This window comes from Phragmites australis, chromosome 21, assembly GCF_958298935.1.
Source record: "Phragmites australis chromosome 21, lpPhrAust1.1, whole genome shotgun sequence".
In the NCBI taxonomy this organism is placed as follows: domain Eukaryota; kingdom Viridiplantae; phylum Streptophyta; class Magnoliopsida; order Poales; family Poaceae; genus Phragmites; species Phragmites australis.
This window is the reverse complement of record NC_084941.1, coordinates 994,286-1,009,346: the sequence shown is the minus strand read 5'-3', so window position 1 is coordinate 1,009,346 and position 15,061 is coordinate 994,286. Positions and strand designations below refer to the sequence as shown.

Genomic DNA, 15,061 nt, shown 5'->3' with positions numbered 1-15,061 from the left:
GCTCGAATAACAACAATGAGTTGTCCTAAAAATTTATAAGTTTATGCAGCATGAAAATAAGGTCAACATTAACCAAGAGCATCTGGCAGCAAAGTGCCGTTGAATACTGACCAGGTCATAGCCAAGAGGCAGTACAAAATTCCCATTTACGTTGTTGTAGACAGCAGCAATAAGCGGTGGATCGGTGCCGACATAAGCAACATCTCCAATTGAGGCATACCTAAAAATAATTCGCTCAATACCTTCAGCATCGCTTAAAAAAGATACATTAGAAGGATACAACGACATGTCTACATACCCACTAGGACACAGAGGCCTCCAGACGCTAAACACCGTTCCATCGTCTGCAACCTAGAATAAAGATCGAGAGTTATTTTACATGGCATATCCGAGAAAAGTTCTCTTTCGGTCACTTACATAGTCACTTACCTGCTTGGCAACTAGTTTACATCGGCTCCGAATTTCTGGCTCACTGCTCCACATTTTCTGGAAGTTAACTGTATGGTGTATGAGTTGTTGCTCAACATTACTAGAAGTTCCTCTCGAGCTTAGAAGAGGCCTAGAAAAACTGTGGGATTCCCTTCTATCATCATCTGACACAAAATACATTTGGCGCTGGCCTGATGGAACCTATTACAAGTATGAGTTCAGTTTAGGAGGGAAGAGAGAGAGCGAGGGAGGGACAAAGGGCGGTGGAGAACCTTCAAGGGTATAACTTTCATGGCTGCCTGGTGAGATCTCCACATTTTCCGAATTGAAGAACAAAGTGAAAGAGCCTGAGGTTCATGTTCTTCATCAACGTTGCACTTAATAAGTCTTACAAAGTTCTCAGACCTCCTAAAATTCTTCCGATGCACGATTACATGTGAAGGCCTCTGATACCCAGCTTTTGCCAGCTCCAATGAAAGTACTTCTTCCCAAGGAACATCCCAAAGTATTTTTGAAGGTTTCTTGTCCATTTTATCTAGGTCCAAGCACTAAACAAAAGAAAATGAGTTTTAATAAAAAATTAAGTAATTTGATAATATTACCAGACAGGAATAAGCCTCACCTGAAGCAGTATCACCCGCTTGTTAGTTACTAAAGCAATCCTCTGTTTTGGTAAAATAAAATGGTCTTCGTAGTAATCAGCCCATGCATACTTAGAAGGTTCTCGAAATAATTCTGTGCATGCAAAATATCGGCTAGCTTCTGCCAGGTAAAGGGCCATCTGGAGAACGGATTAATCAAATATAAGTGTAAAGCATAGCAAAAATAATTCTCCTACTGGAGTAATATCCACATGACAGCCATCTCCTGCTACTTGTTTTTTTTTTTTTTGGAAACTTGGCCTGGGTGCTTGATTAGTGTAACAAAGGTGGACCTTTTGACTGATTGAAACTATGCTTGATAGAATCAATAGTACATCACTTTGTAATGTATGATTATGCTTGCTCATGTTGCAATAGTACATCACTTTGTAATGTATGATTATGCTTGCTCATGTTGTAACTGTAAAGTCGGTACTGGGTCCTTTCAAGTAACACAGTATGATTTAGCACATATTTTTGAGGCATGTTATTGCAGAATTTTGCCCAACACAACTATGTGTTAATTGACTCTATTAGTGTACAGACCACTTCAAAACTCTGCATAACTCAAGCTTCTTTATACAAGCATATTTATCCTATAATTTCAAAAAAGAGAAATTCAGATGGTCATATTTATCCTATAATTTCAAAAAAGAGAGATTCAGATGGTATTTGTGACTCAGATATTTTTGACATGTTGCAAGCTGGTAGAAGTAAGGCCACTGGTTAAACTTCATTTTCAAGGAAGTGGTAACTTTGGATTGCTAGCATATTTGGATTCAACAAAATAAAAATGCAATTTTCAAAGTGATTCAGATGGATGAAGCTCTTGCTTGTTGATGTTGACTAGTTGGGCTTCTATAGGGAAGGGCCTCAGACAATGAAAGATGATACATTGGCTTTGGCTGTGATAATCCTAACAGTTCTTGGCATATATGAAAATCTTCAGGAAGCAGCTTCACCAGATTCACTTTGCTCTTCTTGCTATTTTTTAAAAATTTCTTTCGCTTTTCTTAAATAGAAACAGTTATAAGGCAGGTGGCCTGTCTTCTGGGAACCAGTGGATCCCTATGTACGTTCATTTTCCCATCAAAAAGCAAAAGGAAAAAGGAAATGAACAATATGAAAAAAAGCAACATACCTGACCAGCAGCTTCTACTTTGTCATACTCTCCTACTATACCATCTCGGTGGATAGGACGAGGATCCCTAATCCTCTGGGGGACAGATTTGTTACTTAGAATGTTGACGCATCTCATAAAACTAGCACTAATTCCATCAACTGTCAATGAGAAAAAATCCAGAGCCCCACTTAAAGGTTGTACAATAAAACCCACAAAAGCGCGGCCAAGACCAGGTGCAATGCCGATAACACCATACTGTCTGGCACTCTCAACTGGCTTTCTTAAAACACCAGAAACCCCAAAAGCCAAACCCTGAGCAAATGCTTCAGTCCCTTGAACTAGCCCATCACCAAGACCAGTGACTCTCCTTGACCAAACCTGAATCATATACCACTTAAAGTGTCTCATGGCGGTAACATAAACAAGCATAGAATAAAACATAAGCACAAAAATTCACCTGCTTTGATCTTAGCTGAAGAAATTGCCCATCAATAGAGAGCTCCGCAAATCCTTTACTAAGTGATGACAAAGTTGATTTTGTCACTCCAAGAAAATCTACAGAAAAGATCAGATGCAGAGGATTGTGAATCAGATCTCTCTTGATTCGGTTCATGATAGCAGGGATGATGGAGCTCTTTCGCATAAACCGGCTTCTGCGCCTGACCTTCCGCAGATGCACCTATGCAAACATCAAGGGAGTTACAATTCAGAAAGTAAATATCTTTTATGTAACAATTCAGAAATAACCCCCCCCCCCCCCAACCACCAGAGAACAAAGATGATATGTTAACAAAAATGCTCATCCGCCACCAGCCCACACCCATTTATACAAAAGAAACAAGGATATAAAAGGCAACACTGACTAGCCAAGAACCCATCCTAACCTACAAAAGTACAGAGCCCCGAACATGGTCACCTGCGCGGCTACAGAATATCACCTAAGTTCATAAAATTCAAAGTAGGATTCTGATGAAAGTGGCACAAATCCGGCCTAATCTAACTGGAATAGTCAGGCACAGGCCATGAAACATGATGTTCGGTACATAGCCTGATTCTGGAATTAAGTTACCTGAATCTTAAACGCATTACCCACAGCAGATAGGACAGGGCTCCATATGCCAAGTACACCACGGGGTCTTTGAGTAGGCGCAGTTTCCAGAGATATTTTCAGCCTTATCTCTGAAATATCAACAAGCCTGCCAAAAAAATATCAAGTAAATAAAGCCTGCAAATTATAAAACTATTTCTCAAATATGCCATGTTGTATTTCAGCTAAGTTATATTCAAACATATAGGCAGTAGACATTGATGCTTTTGCAAACTAATCACACAAATTTAACAAAAACCCCACTATGCCGAAGAAGACCAATTGCTAGCAACATGTTTTGGTTGTACTTGTGCCGCGTATTGGGTGGAAATTTGTGAAAAGCAGAATGAATGAACAAACTACAGTGGTGCTTATGTTCAAAAGTAGCAATAGGCCAACAAATTACCAAATCGCAGAACACTTCCTACTCAGAGAAACCAAAACAATTGGACTAACAGAATTACAATACAAACTGATACTTCCTTGTCCTACTTTTGGACCCTGCATGTCTAAACACACAATGTGACTTAATTATGTCACTGCATAAGTCTTACCCATCAAACTAATTGGACACGAGTACACTATCAAACCAAATGGGATGTGAAAGAATCCAAAATGGTTGCATGGAAACACCTGCACATCTTTGTAGGGTGCACAAAATATATCACATATGGATCATTTAAACACAACGATGTTTCACAGGAACTCCATAAATCAGCATAATTATAGGTCGCAATCCATGAAATGTCAAATCTTCCAGAACTATTAAAAAAAAAAATTGGAAGCAAGTTCTTGGCACAGCCAGAATTATCTTAAATATTACATGGCAAGAAATTGCAAGTCGTCAATGATCAACAACATCTAAGTAAATAGACACGGGTAAATTATCAGTTAAAGCTAATGCTCCAAATTGAACTATGTGGGCAATCAAACTGGAAAACAAGGTCAACCAACTCAAAAATACCGTCTTAAATTTTGAGTGAGTTCTTTTTCTAGAAAAGGGTAAAACATCTATCACTATCTAGATAACAAATGTAGTGCTACGCCAGATTTCAGCACTAATTACTGATGAATGACAGGATACATCAAATTGGAAACACATCAAGCAGCTTCAGATGTATAGAGACTCGTCCCAGGAATAAAATAAAAATATCTAACAGTTGCTCTAAATATTCAGATGGCAAAGGGACTTCAACTTAGGAGCTTACTCTATTCGTATCTCAGGATCCACTTCAGTGACAGTTGTGCTACTGCTGGCGCTGACAAAACGAAGATTGTTGTAGAAGTCAACCAGTGCCCAAATAATAGGTTCATGAATATTCAGTCTCCATGTTTGATCAGTTACCTAGAGAAAATACAGTTTCCAATTTTTAGCATGGGTTAATATTATATAGATTGCTTGTTGAAATATGCAGTGTGACAACATTACCCGGATATAGACATGTGGGTAGACTTGAATACCATTAGAAGTTACATTGCTAACAGCAATGTTAGCTTTAAAAACAGGACGGTTTGAATCAGACCTGGTCTCAGTAGCCAAAACAACCGGCATTGTAGACAGTGGCAACTGATTATCTAGTTGCAACTGACCAAGAATTAACTTAAACCTGAAAAGCACTATATATCAACAGAGCCCATAATGCCATAATGCTACGAATAGGAAAAAGATATGCCATGGAGCTAGTTTCATAGCTGTCATCAGTTAAACTATTCAGCCAATGTCCACAGATGTCGGCCATAAATAGGAAAAAGCAATGACTTTCCCAAACAAGCAGCTGATCTAATATGACAGGAGAAAGTGAAAATAAACCAAATGAACAGGCTAGATATCAAACATTTCTACGAATCAACAAGTGCATCGTCTTGGCCAAATATGATGAACCTATTTGTCACCTTTTTTTTTTTCCAAAAGAGTGGCTTCAAGAATGAACGTAAACTTATATGACACAAAAAAAAACAAGGTGAACAACTAAGTGTATCTCAACATTCCCAGTTCCCACAATGATGGAAATCCAGTTCTCTTGCATGGGGAAGAAAAAGTGATTTTCAGACATGCGCATGTCTCGACATAATGTCGATGAAACAATACATTTGTTGGAAACTATACCTGCTAGTGATCCCAGAATTATAACCAGTCATGTATGAAATCAAAACCTTCTGCAGATGCAAGTATAAAAGCTCCCTCGGCTTATGGTCAATCAAAGATACTCCAACAACTCCAAGTTCAACAGTAAGCTCTAAGGGTCCAGCACCTGGCTGTGTCTCCAATGCTGATGCTTGGTGATCAATCAGTTCAGATCCAGGCAATCCGTTTACTTCATCCTGTCTTCTTAGGTAATCGGTAAACTTCAATATCTTAATATCAATGGTCTCAACTATACTGAACTCGAGGCCATGTTCCCTAAAACTGGTGGAACTTCCAACAGAGTTTTCCAGGTCAACACACACGACAATAGTAACATCTCCTTTCTGGATGCTAACATCAATAACTTTCTGTCCATATGGGTCATCCCAAGAATATTTTCTGGTTGAAAGTGGTTTCACTTGGATCCAAGTTTCTCCAACTAAACCAGACTGGCGAGTAATGATAGTTGTACTACTCGTCCGGTTTTCAATCCTACATGCAATCATGCAATGGTCATAGTCATAAAAATCGGAAACAAATGTCTGCATGCTGTTATACCATTTTGTACTACCTGATTGGCCCATATGCTGGCCCCAGACGGAATACAATCAAGAATCTTGAACCTTCCTCATAACCACGTATCTCGGCTTTCACAAATTTCTGAGTACCGTCCTGCTTTCTCATTGCTATAACAATGATGTCTTCTTTTACTATCTCCAGAGGTTGACACCAGTCTGTATCCACCAGCCGAACCTTCAAATAGGACAAATGGCAATTGAAGTTCAAATATATTCCTCTGAATCATTCAACCAACAAAGATTAATACTTAAGGAAAATTGTGGTATTAATACTTAAGGAAAATTGTGGTATCTTATTGAGAGCAGAGCCAAAAGTGATATCCTTAGATGACATCAATTAGTCTTTTTGCAAGGTAACACATGCATTCACACATCACTCTTATTTCTCAACATAGATAATGTTTGCAAAGGTAAAATAATGAAATATAAAAAATTGGAGAGCATGGGAGGCATAAGGCTTGCAAGTCCAGTGTGTTGTCTCAGTCTCCCTAGATAGGAAAAACCTTGAGCAAGTCATGCAAGCTCTCTATTAAACACAGCACTATACGTTTTCAGATAGAACAATTAGCATAACCAATACTATGATAGATGCAAATTAAAAAAATTAACCAGTTAGTGCAATGTACAGAAACCCACATTGAGCATATAGAGAACAAGCACAAGGCAGTTGAACCAAATGGCTAACAGAATATCTTGTGTAAAACCACCACAGCATTGAGCACATAAAGAGAAAGCATAAGCCAGTTGAACCAAATGGCTAACAAAAGATCTTGGTAAATACTAACATGGTCATTTACTTTTAATAATGGCTTCATCAACAGCTCATACGTACAATTAACCTAGATGGTGCAATCATTGAGAATGATGTAGTACCTGCAGTTTGTCAGTATCCCCCTCAGAGTACATAAAACAAACCCTCCAGTCATATGCATGTAAGACCTTTGGCTCATCTCCAACACTAAGTTTTATGTACAAATCTTGTCCAACCCTGTTCGTGAATGTTGTGTACGGGTGCACATGGATAACCTGTTGTGTCAGGACATGAGTTAACTGATTGACACTTGTGATATGTAGTTGTAGATTAAAATGCAGCTACCTTTGTTGGGACAGCTTGATATGAGGATGGCTTTGAACAAAGAAGAATATGCATGCATTTTCCATCATCATCATAGGCCGAAAGATCAACCGCACCATCCTAGAATAGATAAAAACAACACCATTATAATCAAAGTGGTTCAAAATAAAATAAAAAAAGATTAAGAAGATCCAAACTAACCATATCACCAAGAGGTGATAGTTCTTTCACAGATCCAAACTGTCCTCCATGTCTGCCAACAGATGATGAAAGGCCTAAGCCCTTAAAATTTAATCCAGACGCTATAGTGTATCCCTCAACCAATTCGTCATGTCTTATATCATAGAGGAGCTTCTCACTCCTTTCCAAATGTGGACGTACAAGAAACCGTCTCTTGTCTTTCCTTCCAGAGATATCAATTAGTCGCAGAGTAAGTGGAGGCAATCTAGCAAAAGATATCCAATAGGGAACATATATTCTGATAACCCTTGCCATCAAATAGTCATTATCACTGCTTTGTTCAAGAAGAATCTGTACAATCCTACAGAAGAATAGAAGACAAACAGAATAAGAGAAGCTCACTAGTGAGGTTTTGGAATGTTATCTACAAAGTGTTTTCATGTTTGCATTGTTACCTTTTGGATAGAGAACTTCTTAGATTGATAAATTTTGAAGGCACTTCAGTCGGATGTGATATAATAACAGGTTCCTGGAACCAGAAACATGTCAATAATAAGGACAGAAGCAAGAAAGTAAGCATCTATGAATGAAAGCAAATTTATACGTACATGCATAAGTTCCCATCCCCCATGTGGAATGAGGGAAAAATACAAAGGGTTTCTTGGATCGACATTATGAACCTTCACAGCCTCACCAGAATTCAAGGTACCCTGGGAGCAACTTGAATCTTCATCGTCGAGGTGGCTAGAACTAACAGTATAATGTGCAGAAATGGGAAGATAGTATGTCAAACACAACGGGGATTTGATAACGATGGTCCAATCATATATTGGATCCATGCGAACATCTTTGCCTATTTCCTTGGCTTCTATACTCAAGCAAAACCACAGTCCTTGACAAGAACAGGAAGTGCCATCTATCTGTGAGCAGAATAACAAGTTTTCTGACTCATACAGATCTGACACACATATATCTAGGATCTCCTCCTTTCTGAACTCAGTTTGACTGCCCCTCTCCTGGACCTCACTCCAGGAGTAATTCATGTGTTCATGATGAATTGCCGGTCTTAGCTGCAATGTATAAGGTACAGCAGGATGTGAGAGGCCTGATAGTGGGACTGGGACCGTAGAACTGGGCTCTAACATTCCGACCAAGATTTGATCTTCTTTTTCAAAATTCTCTTCTTGTTCATCTGATCGTGCACTTTGAGAAAATCTTCCTTTTAGACGCAAATCAACAACAAAATTGGTTGTATTAGTAACTGACACAAGGGAACGTATGCTAACATATCTGTTGCCTTCCTTGACTGTTGCTTCACTAGCAATCACACAATTGCCAAACCTCCAACATGCTGCAGGTACAGCATAGTTTAGCTTCATGTTTGTCCAAGGCCCTTCTTTGGAAGGGCTAATTTGAATATATCCAGTCTTGCTTCTGCTAGGACTGGTTCTGTTCCTTTGTTGTACATTAGCTCTACCAGAAACAAGTACCGTGAATCTTATTTTTCCACTAGGTTTAACAGTTTCATGTTCCTGCAAAGAATTGTAAATATAATGTCATTAAATCTTATCTAAATATAAGTATTCCAGAAGGACACTGTGTGTGCATTCTATTCTGAAAAAACTGACTAAATACATGGTCCTTCGAATGTCAGTTCTCACCACTGTTTTGGTTGACATAAGGTCTCCTAAAGTCAAATCAAATTTGGCACTGCCTGAACTTGAGGTAAGAGGTAGCTTTTTCAAAACTTGCTTCAATGGAGCAGAGTATATACCAATTGGTTGACCTGTTGTCAGCGTAAATAATAAACTAGTGTAGGAAAACAAACAAAAAATAGCATTTGTTTTGCACCATTTCAAGTTGAGGGCGTAGTGCAGCTCATCAAAGAAGGAACAACAAACCTCTACCAGCATCAAGCACAAGAAGTTCCAAAATATAACTATCCTGAAACATTTGGGGTAGAAACGAAATGTTAATTAAATGAAAACATGGGTGTTGGAAAAGTCATCACTAACCACAGTAAGAGAACAACTGTCACAGATATATAAAGGAAGAGGAGTACAAGTGTTCCAGAATGTGCTCATTTTACATACCTCAGATTGGATTTTGAAAAAGAACATTTCGTTCCAGTTCACCTTTCTGATGTTTTGCGAAGAGTGTTCTCCAGCAGCAGCACAAGTACGGGCACTCTGTTGCTGAGCACCAGACATAGAACGATCTTCTGAAAAGAGCCGCACTGCGGTCAAATATTCACCAGTTGTTACTCCTTCATCAACCTTAATCTGGGAAGGAAAACCAAAGTTTAGGATGAGCTGAAAATTGTGCTTTGCAATAATTTATTTAGCAGAGAAGTTAATTGCAATATTGGGTTCAGAACCCGATGTAAAACATGGGCTTGAACATTTCAATATCGGGTTCAGTTGCTAATCCTTCCCTAGCATGTTTGCATGTGAACACCCTAATGCACATTTTTGGTCAGAAAACATGGGCTAGGACATTGTAACAATAGGTGCGGATCAGTTCACCGGAAACCGGTCATCACCAGTCAATAATCAGTTGTGGTAATTTTGGAGTCTCGCCGGTCAGGTTACAGTCAATAATCAGCCAGCCACCCGTCACTACCACTTAGTGGTGCTCGGTGCTAACTTTAAATGCAAGGGCATTTGAGCATGTGTGTAACACAAAATAAAAAATAGTAAAGCAAGCTTTGCAAGTAGATAAAAGAGTTGATAACTACCACTTCATCAGCAAACAAGCAATATGCAGGCACACAGATGAAGCAGAAGATGCTTGAAGATTCAGCTAAAAGGTCAAAGAGTACACCGTTGAATGCGAAAGAAAAGAGCTACCTCAGCATCCGCGAGAATAGCAGTTATCATCAAACAATACAATTTAACAGATTTTCCACTTAAATGAGAATCCAATAGATCCCTTGAAGCCGGAACTTTTATGGACCTATCATCCCCAGATGGCAATAGAGTAATAAGTAAACTGCTATGTTCAGTTGTTCTTATGTATATATCTTGCCCAAGTTTGTTTTGTGGGACAACGTAATAACTTCTTCTTTGATGCACATCAAGAACTGGCTGCTCAGTAGGAGAAAATGTTTCCTGATCATAGAATGAAAGAACACTAACTCAGTAGACAAATGATGACAAAAACGTGAAGTGAATGCTTTAAACTGAATAAATGGTAGTTTCCCTATTTATTTTTTAAAAAAAGGACTAAATAGATGGCAAGATGGTGCAATTGTTAAAACTTAGCTTAAAGTATAGCAAAGCAAAAAAAATAAATAGATAGTGAAAAGTGGATAGAAATGATATACCTTCTTGTATAATTCATCACCAAGGCTGATATTGTTCCAGCTAGCATAAGCTTGTGATAACATGTTTGTATTGGAAACTGATACATTCAAATTCAGATCTCGAGTTGAGGTAATACGGAGTTGGCGAGGAGAACCTGGTGTATTGATGTCATATTGGTACCTAATATCCATGACAAAAAAGGAGTACCAAATTACGCAACAACAATTCCACAAAAGCAATCGGTTTTGCATTTACTCTGTGAATTCTGTAAATAATATGGCATTACATGTTATATGGCTTGACAGGCAAGTAAATCCGAAACCTTGTGAATTATCCAATCTCAATCAATTTTTACGGTTAGATAACAATACTTGGGAGCAACAAATAACGAAAGTATATACCTACAATTTACCTAGGGCTTAAAGCCAAAAAATTGTAAAAACATGGACAGTGTAAATTAGGCAGGATAGTGTAAAACAATGATGTTGTGACAAGTGTTCAGACAAGTGAAGGTGTCACCAATGACTTTCCGCTTAAAATACATAAGGGTTAACTTTGAGCCCTTATTTATTTGCTTTGGTGATGGATGATATCACAAGGGACATTCAGGGAGATATCCCTTGGTGTATGCTCTTTGCTGACGATATGGTGCTAGTTGACGAGAGTAGGATAAGGGTTAATAGGAAATTGGAGTTGTGGATATATACTTTAGAATCGAAAGGTTTTAGACTTAGTAGAAACAAAACCGAGTATATGAAGTGAGATTTCGGTGCTACTAGGCATGAGGGAGAAGATGTAAGTCTCAGTGGAGAGGTAGTTCCCAAGAAAAATACCTTTCGATATTTGGGATCGATGCTATAGAGGGATGGTGATATCGATGAAGATGTTAGTCATAGAATCAAAGTCGGTTGGATGAAATGGTGCCAAGCGTCTGGCATCCTTTGTGACAAGAGGGTGCCACAAAAGCTGAAAGGTAAGTTCTATAAGACGACGATTCGACCCCTGATGCTGTATAGTGCCGAAAGGCCAACTAAAAGGCGACATGACCAACAGTTAAGTATACCAGAGATGTATACGTTGCGATGAATTTGTGGACATACAAGAAATGATCAGATCTGAAATAATGATATACATGATAGGGTAGGAATAACGCCAATTGAAGAAAACTTGTCTAACATCGGTTGAGATGGTTTGAACATATCCAACGGAGGCCTCCAGTCACCTGTGCATAGCAGGATACTGAGGCGCGTTGATAATGTGAAGAGAGGTAGGGATCGACCAAACCTAACATAGGAGGAGTCTGTAAAGAGACTTGAAGGAATGAAATATCCACAAAGAATTATCCAGGGATGGAAACACGTGGAACTTAGCAATCCACATGCTAGAATCATAACTTATGCACCAGTCTCCTTGTACGGATATTACTTTTATTTTTTACTATTACTAGTACCTTTATTATCATTATTATTTTCTGATCATCCTTTTAGTTGGATCTTGTGGGTTTCATCGCTAGACTACCCTAACTTGCTTAGGACAACAGCTGTTGTTGTTATTGTTGTAGCAACAAGAATGAACAGCTGTTATTGTTGTAGCAACAAGAATGGTTTATTTGTCATGAGATTCAGTTCCTAGACATTGTACTTTTGTGTGCATTCATAGGCCTTTCTTCCCTTTTTCCCGGGTCATGTTTATCCTTTTACCCTTGGTCTTATAGACCTTTGTACATAATTATCTCAATATTAATATAATTATTCAGTAGGGTCCTCCCCTACTGTTCTCCTAAAAAAAGATTTAGTTCCTAGAGGAGTTACCTAAGAAATCCATCCGTTGGTTCAATGAAGGGCTCCCACGCATTATACTTGTCATTATAGGATCTGGCCACAAACGACAAGCTCACAGTTGCATTCAGATGATGAGTACCCCCATGGTAATTAATTCCAACATTATCAAAGGACATTCCAAATAATGGCACCATCTGCACAGAATAGTTTGGAAATGAATCTGAGAACATAGGGATCAACACATCTAAGTAAATATCAGCATCAGAAGAGCTACAGCACTTAAAACGAAGACATGGGCCAATGATCACTTGAGATATTAAAATAAAAACAGTTGCTAGCGGAAGATTCATCTACATTTCGAAAAAAACTCACCATTCCTCCATAATCATCAAAGGAAACAGCAGAAAATGTTTTGATTTCAGCGTCAATAATGATTCTATCTGAACTGCTCGATGTAGGTGGACCAGCAAGCTTCAGTGCAAGCCTCCTTGGCGGTTTTCTATATCCACTTCTAACAAGAAATGTACCAGCATCATTATCAACAGTCCACAAGCTAAAAGATTCAGATGTTCTAGCATCAGATGAATCCCATACACTTTCATCAGAAAATTGACCTCCTGCCACCATGTCACTTCTAATACATGTTAACAAACTGAAGTCCTCTTTCATTGGAGAACTTTTAGATGCAACACATCCTAACGCCACAAAACCTGAAGGAGCTTGAGGAAACCAAAATGATACACCCTCAGTACCCCGGTGCTTCTTAATTCCACCAACAAGATCATAACCTTCAGGAGCTCTGAGAAAAGTGTCTTCGCCAGTACCACGAAGGACAACAGCAGCATTTGGTGGTTCATACCTACATTTGGAGTTAACTATTAAGCTTCATATCACAAAGAAAGCTTAGTTCTTAAATGGCAAAGACTGATCATATAAAGGGTACCCGTTAACAGCTATGTCACCGAAGTAAAACATTCCTTCAGACAACATTGGACGCCATATTGAGAGCTTCTTTGGCGAAGAGGTCCCACTATTTGACCAAATTAGTTTAAAGTTTGCTACTGCTTCAAATAGCCGACCTGAGGTCAATGCTGATCTCTCTAGCTGAGTGGCATCATTCCTAATATCTTGCCCTCTAGAGATAGTCTTGGAAGATGAGTCTGCACTGTTGAACAGCATATGGCGAAGATCGTAAGCATTTCCATGCACACTCATACTTACAGGATCTCCAGGTAAAAAGGAACCAAAAGTGTTATCAATGCGCCAGAATATCATGTTAGCATTACCCCTGAAAAATATAATTGAAAGATACAATGCATGAGTGTGCAATTTCTATAGCCATACAACAAATAGTCAAATACAAAAGCAAGTTCAGGTAATATTCATTTGACCTCAGTACAATGCAATCCCTTAGATTACACGATGAAACCAAGGAAGCAGTTAAACAAAAAACTGAAGACAATGGTGGTTCAGCAGTTCCAGCTGAAACAACACAACCCATAGCAACATAGCCCATGGGTGCTACAGGTAACCAAACAGAGCAGAGCTGGTCAACATTAGAGAGCTTCTTCTTCGAGTCTTTCTCATTCTGATGAAAATTGTTTGTTCTTGAAGGGCCATATTGCCATATTAGCTTGTATGATAAAGGCCTTTTGACCCTTACAAAGTTCGTATTCAAAGCAAGGACTCCTGTAGTAGGAGGGTCATTCCTAAGATGAAACAAATAAGAAATGTCAACAAAATTCTTCCACCAAGAAAGCAAGTTAAGAAGTAATGAGAGAATGAAAGAGAGTAATCACAAACATCGGTGTAAGATAATCGCCAAAAATGGCATATCCAGATGGAGCATGTGGTCGCCAGAAAGAGAGCACTTGATCATTTGAATTGCCTAAAACAAGTCAATAAAACTTGGTGAATGTGAATTGTAAACTATAACTATGAGCAATATACCAACAAAACTACAAGTTATGACGTACCTTGCATTGTTACAACTTTATCAAACTGGTAGCACACCAGTGACATTTTCTTCGATGACATCCTGAGAAATGCTGAAATTTCTTCCTCGACTGCTAAAAATAGTCTGAGAATACTGAAGGAAAAATTCATATATATCTCTGAAACCAGCAGATGCAAATTTGTCTTTCCAGATGCATTGGAATATTTCACAGACATGTCAAATGGTTCTATAACTCTGATGCCATTACTCTCCATCTTTAAACCAAGTATGTTTCCGTTCATCTCCATACTGTCACCCTTCATTATAAGCCTGTCACATGAAAAAGGGATTAAATCCCCAACACATACAGAGGAGTACATCAAGAACAATGTTGGAGAATTTTTTTTCCCCCTCTACAAGAAAAGGTGTGCTTCAGTAAGTTTCTGGAAATAGATCATTGTATAATTTTCTGGTCGGATGGAAATATGAAATATAAAAGGAAAATGATGCAATATGAAATGCAACCAGACATGAAAGCAATCAGCAATCTGTCTTTGACCAACATAACTCATCCCATCCTGTAGATGGTAGATCAGTACATACTAAACGGCAGTAGTTTACGAACAATTTGAACAAAAATTTACCTGGAACCAATTTTTAAACCACTAGATTTACATTAAAATGACAACAACTCCCAAGCAGAAGTAGCCACTGGAAAGATCTTCATGTCTAGTATAAGTATAATAAGACTTGCTTAGCAAGGTGTTATGATCTACAGTTCATGCACCAAAAGCTCAATAT

General features: G+C 38.5%; 1 protein-coding gene across 1 annotated transcript in view; it reads right to left on the bottom strand.

The window, feature by feature from the left end:
• The window catches only part of LOC133903301 (uncharacterized), a 33,909-nt gene that overhangs the window by 853 nt on the left and 17,995 nt on the right, over window positions 1-15,061 (bottom strand). Inside the window, exons 35-62 of the mRNA XM_062344607.1 lie at window positions 14,301-14,590; window positions 14,128-14,212; window positions 13,716-14,033; window positions 13,268-13,612; window positions 12,697-13,183; window positions 12,355-12,518; window positions 10,564-10,723; window positions 10,088-10,348; window positions 9,332-9,520; window positions 9,140-9,182; window positions 8,900-9,024; window positions 7,847-8,770; window positions 7,694-7,767; window positions 7,260-7,599; window positions 7,080-7,178; window positions 6,857-7,009; window positions 5,977-6,158; window positions 5,388-5,897; window positions 4,710-4,887; window positions 4,489-4,625; window positions 3,263-3,389; window positions 2,651-2,872; window positions 2,212-2,571; window positions 1,052-1,210; window positions 702-977; window positions 430-630; window positions 299-351; window positions 112-220 (exon numbers count right to left, since the gene is read on the bottom strand). Of these exons, the coding sequence (XP_062200591.1) occupies window positions 112-220; window positions 299-351; window positions 430-630; window positions 702-977; window positions 1,052-1,210; window positions 2,212-2,571; window positions 2,651-2,872; window positions 3,263-3,389; window positions 4,489-4,625; window positions 4,710-4,887; window positions 5,388-5,897; window positions 5,977-6,158; window positions 6,857-7,009; window positions 7,080-7,178; window positions 7,260-7,599; window positions 7,694-7,767; window positions 7,847-8,770; window positions 8,900-9,024; window positions 9,140-9,182; window positions 9,332-9,520; window positions 10,088-10,348; window positions 10,564-10,723; window positions 12,355-12,518; window positions 12,697-13,183; window positions 13,268-13,612; window positions 13,716-14,033; window positions 14,128-14,212; window positions 14,301-14,590 (6,571 nt within the window). The remainder of the gene's footprint in view (window positions 1-111; window positions 221-298; window positions 352-429; window positions 631-701; window positions 978-1,051; window positions 1,211-2,211; window positions 2,572-2,650; window positions 2,873-3,262; window positions 3,390-4,488; window positions 4,626-4,709; window positions 4,888-5,387; window positions 5,898-5,976; window positions 6,159-6,856; window positions 7,010-7,079; window positions 7,179-7,259; window positions 7,600-7,693; window positions 7,768-7,846; window positions 8,771-8,899; window positions 9,025-9,139; window positions 9,183-9,331; window positions 9,521-10,087; window positions 10,349-10,563; window positions 10,724-12,354; window positions 12,519-12,696; window positions 13,184-13,267; window positions 13,613-13,715; window positions 14,034-14,127; window positions 14,213-14,300; window positions 14,591-15,061) is intronic.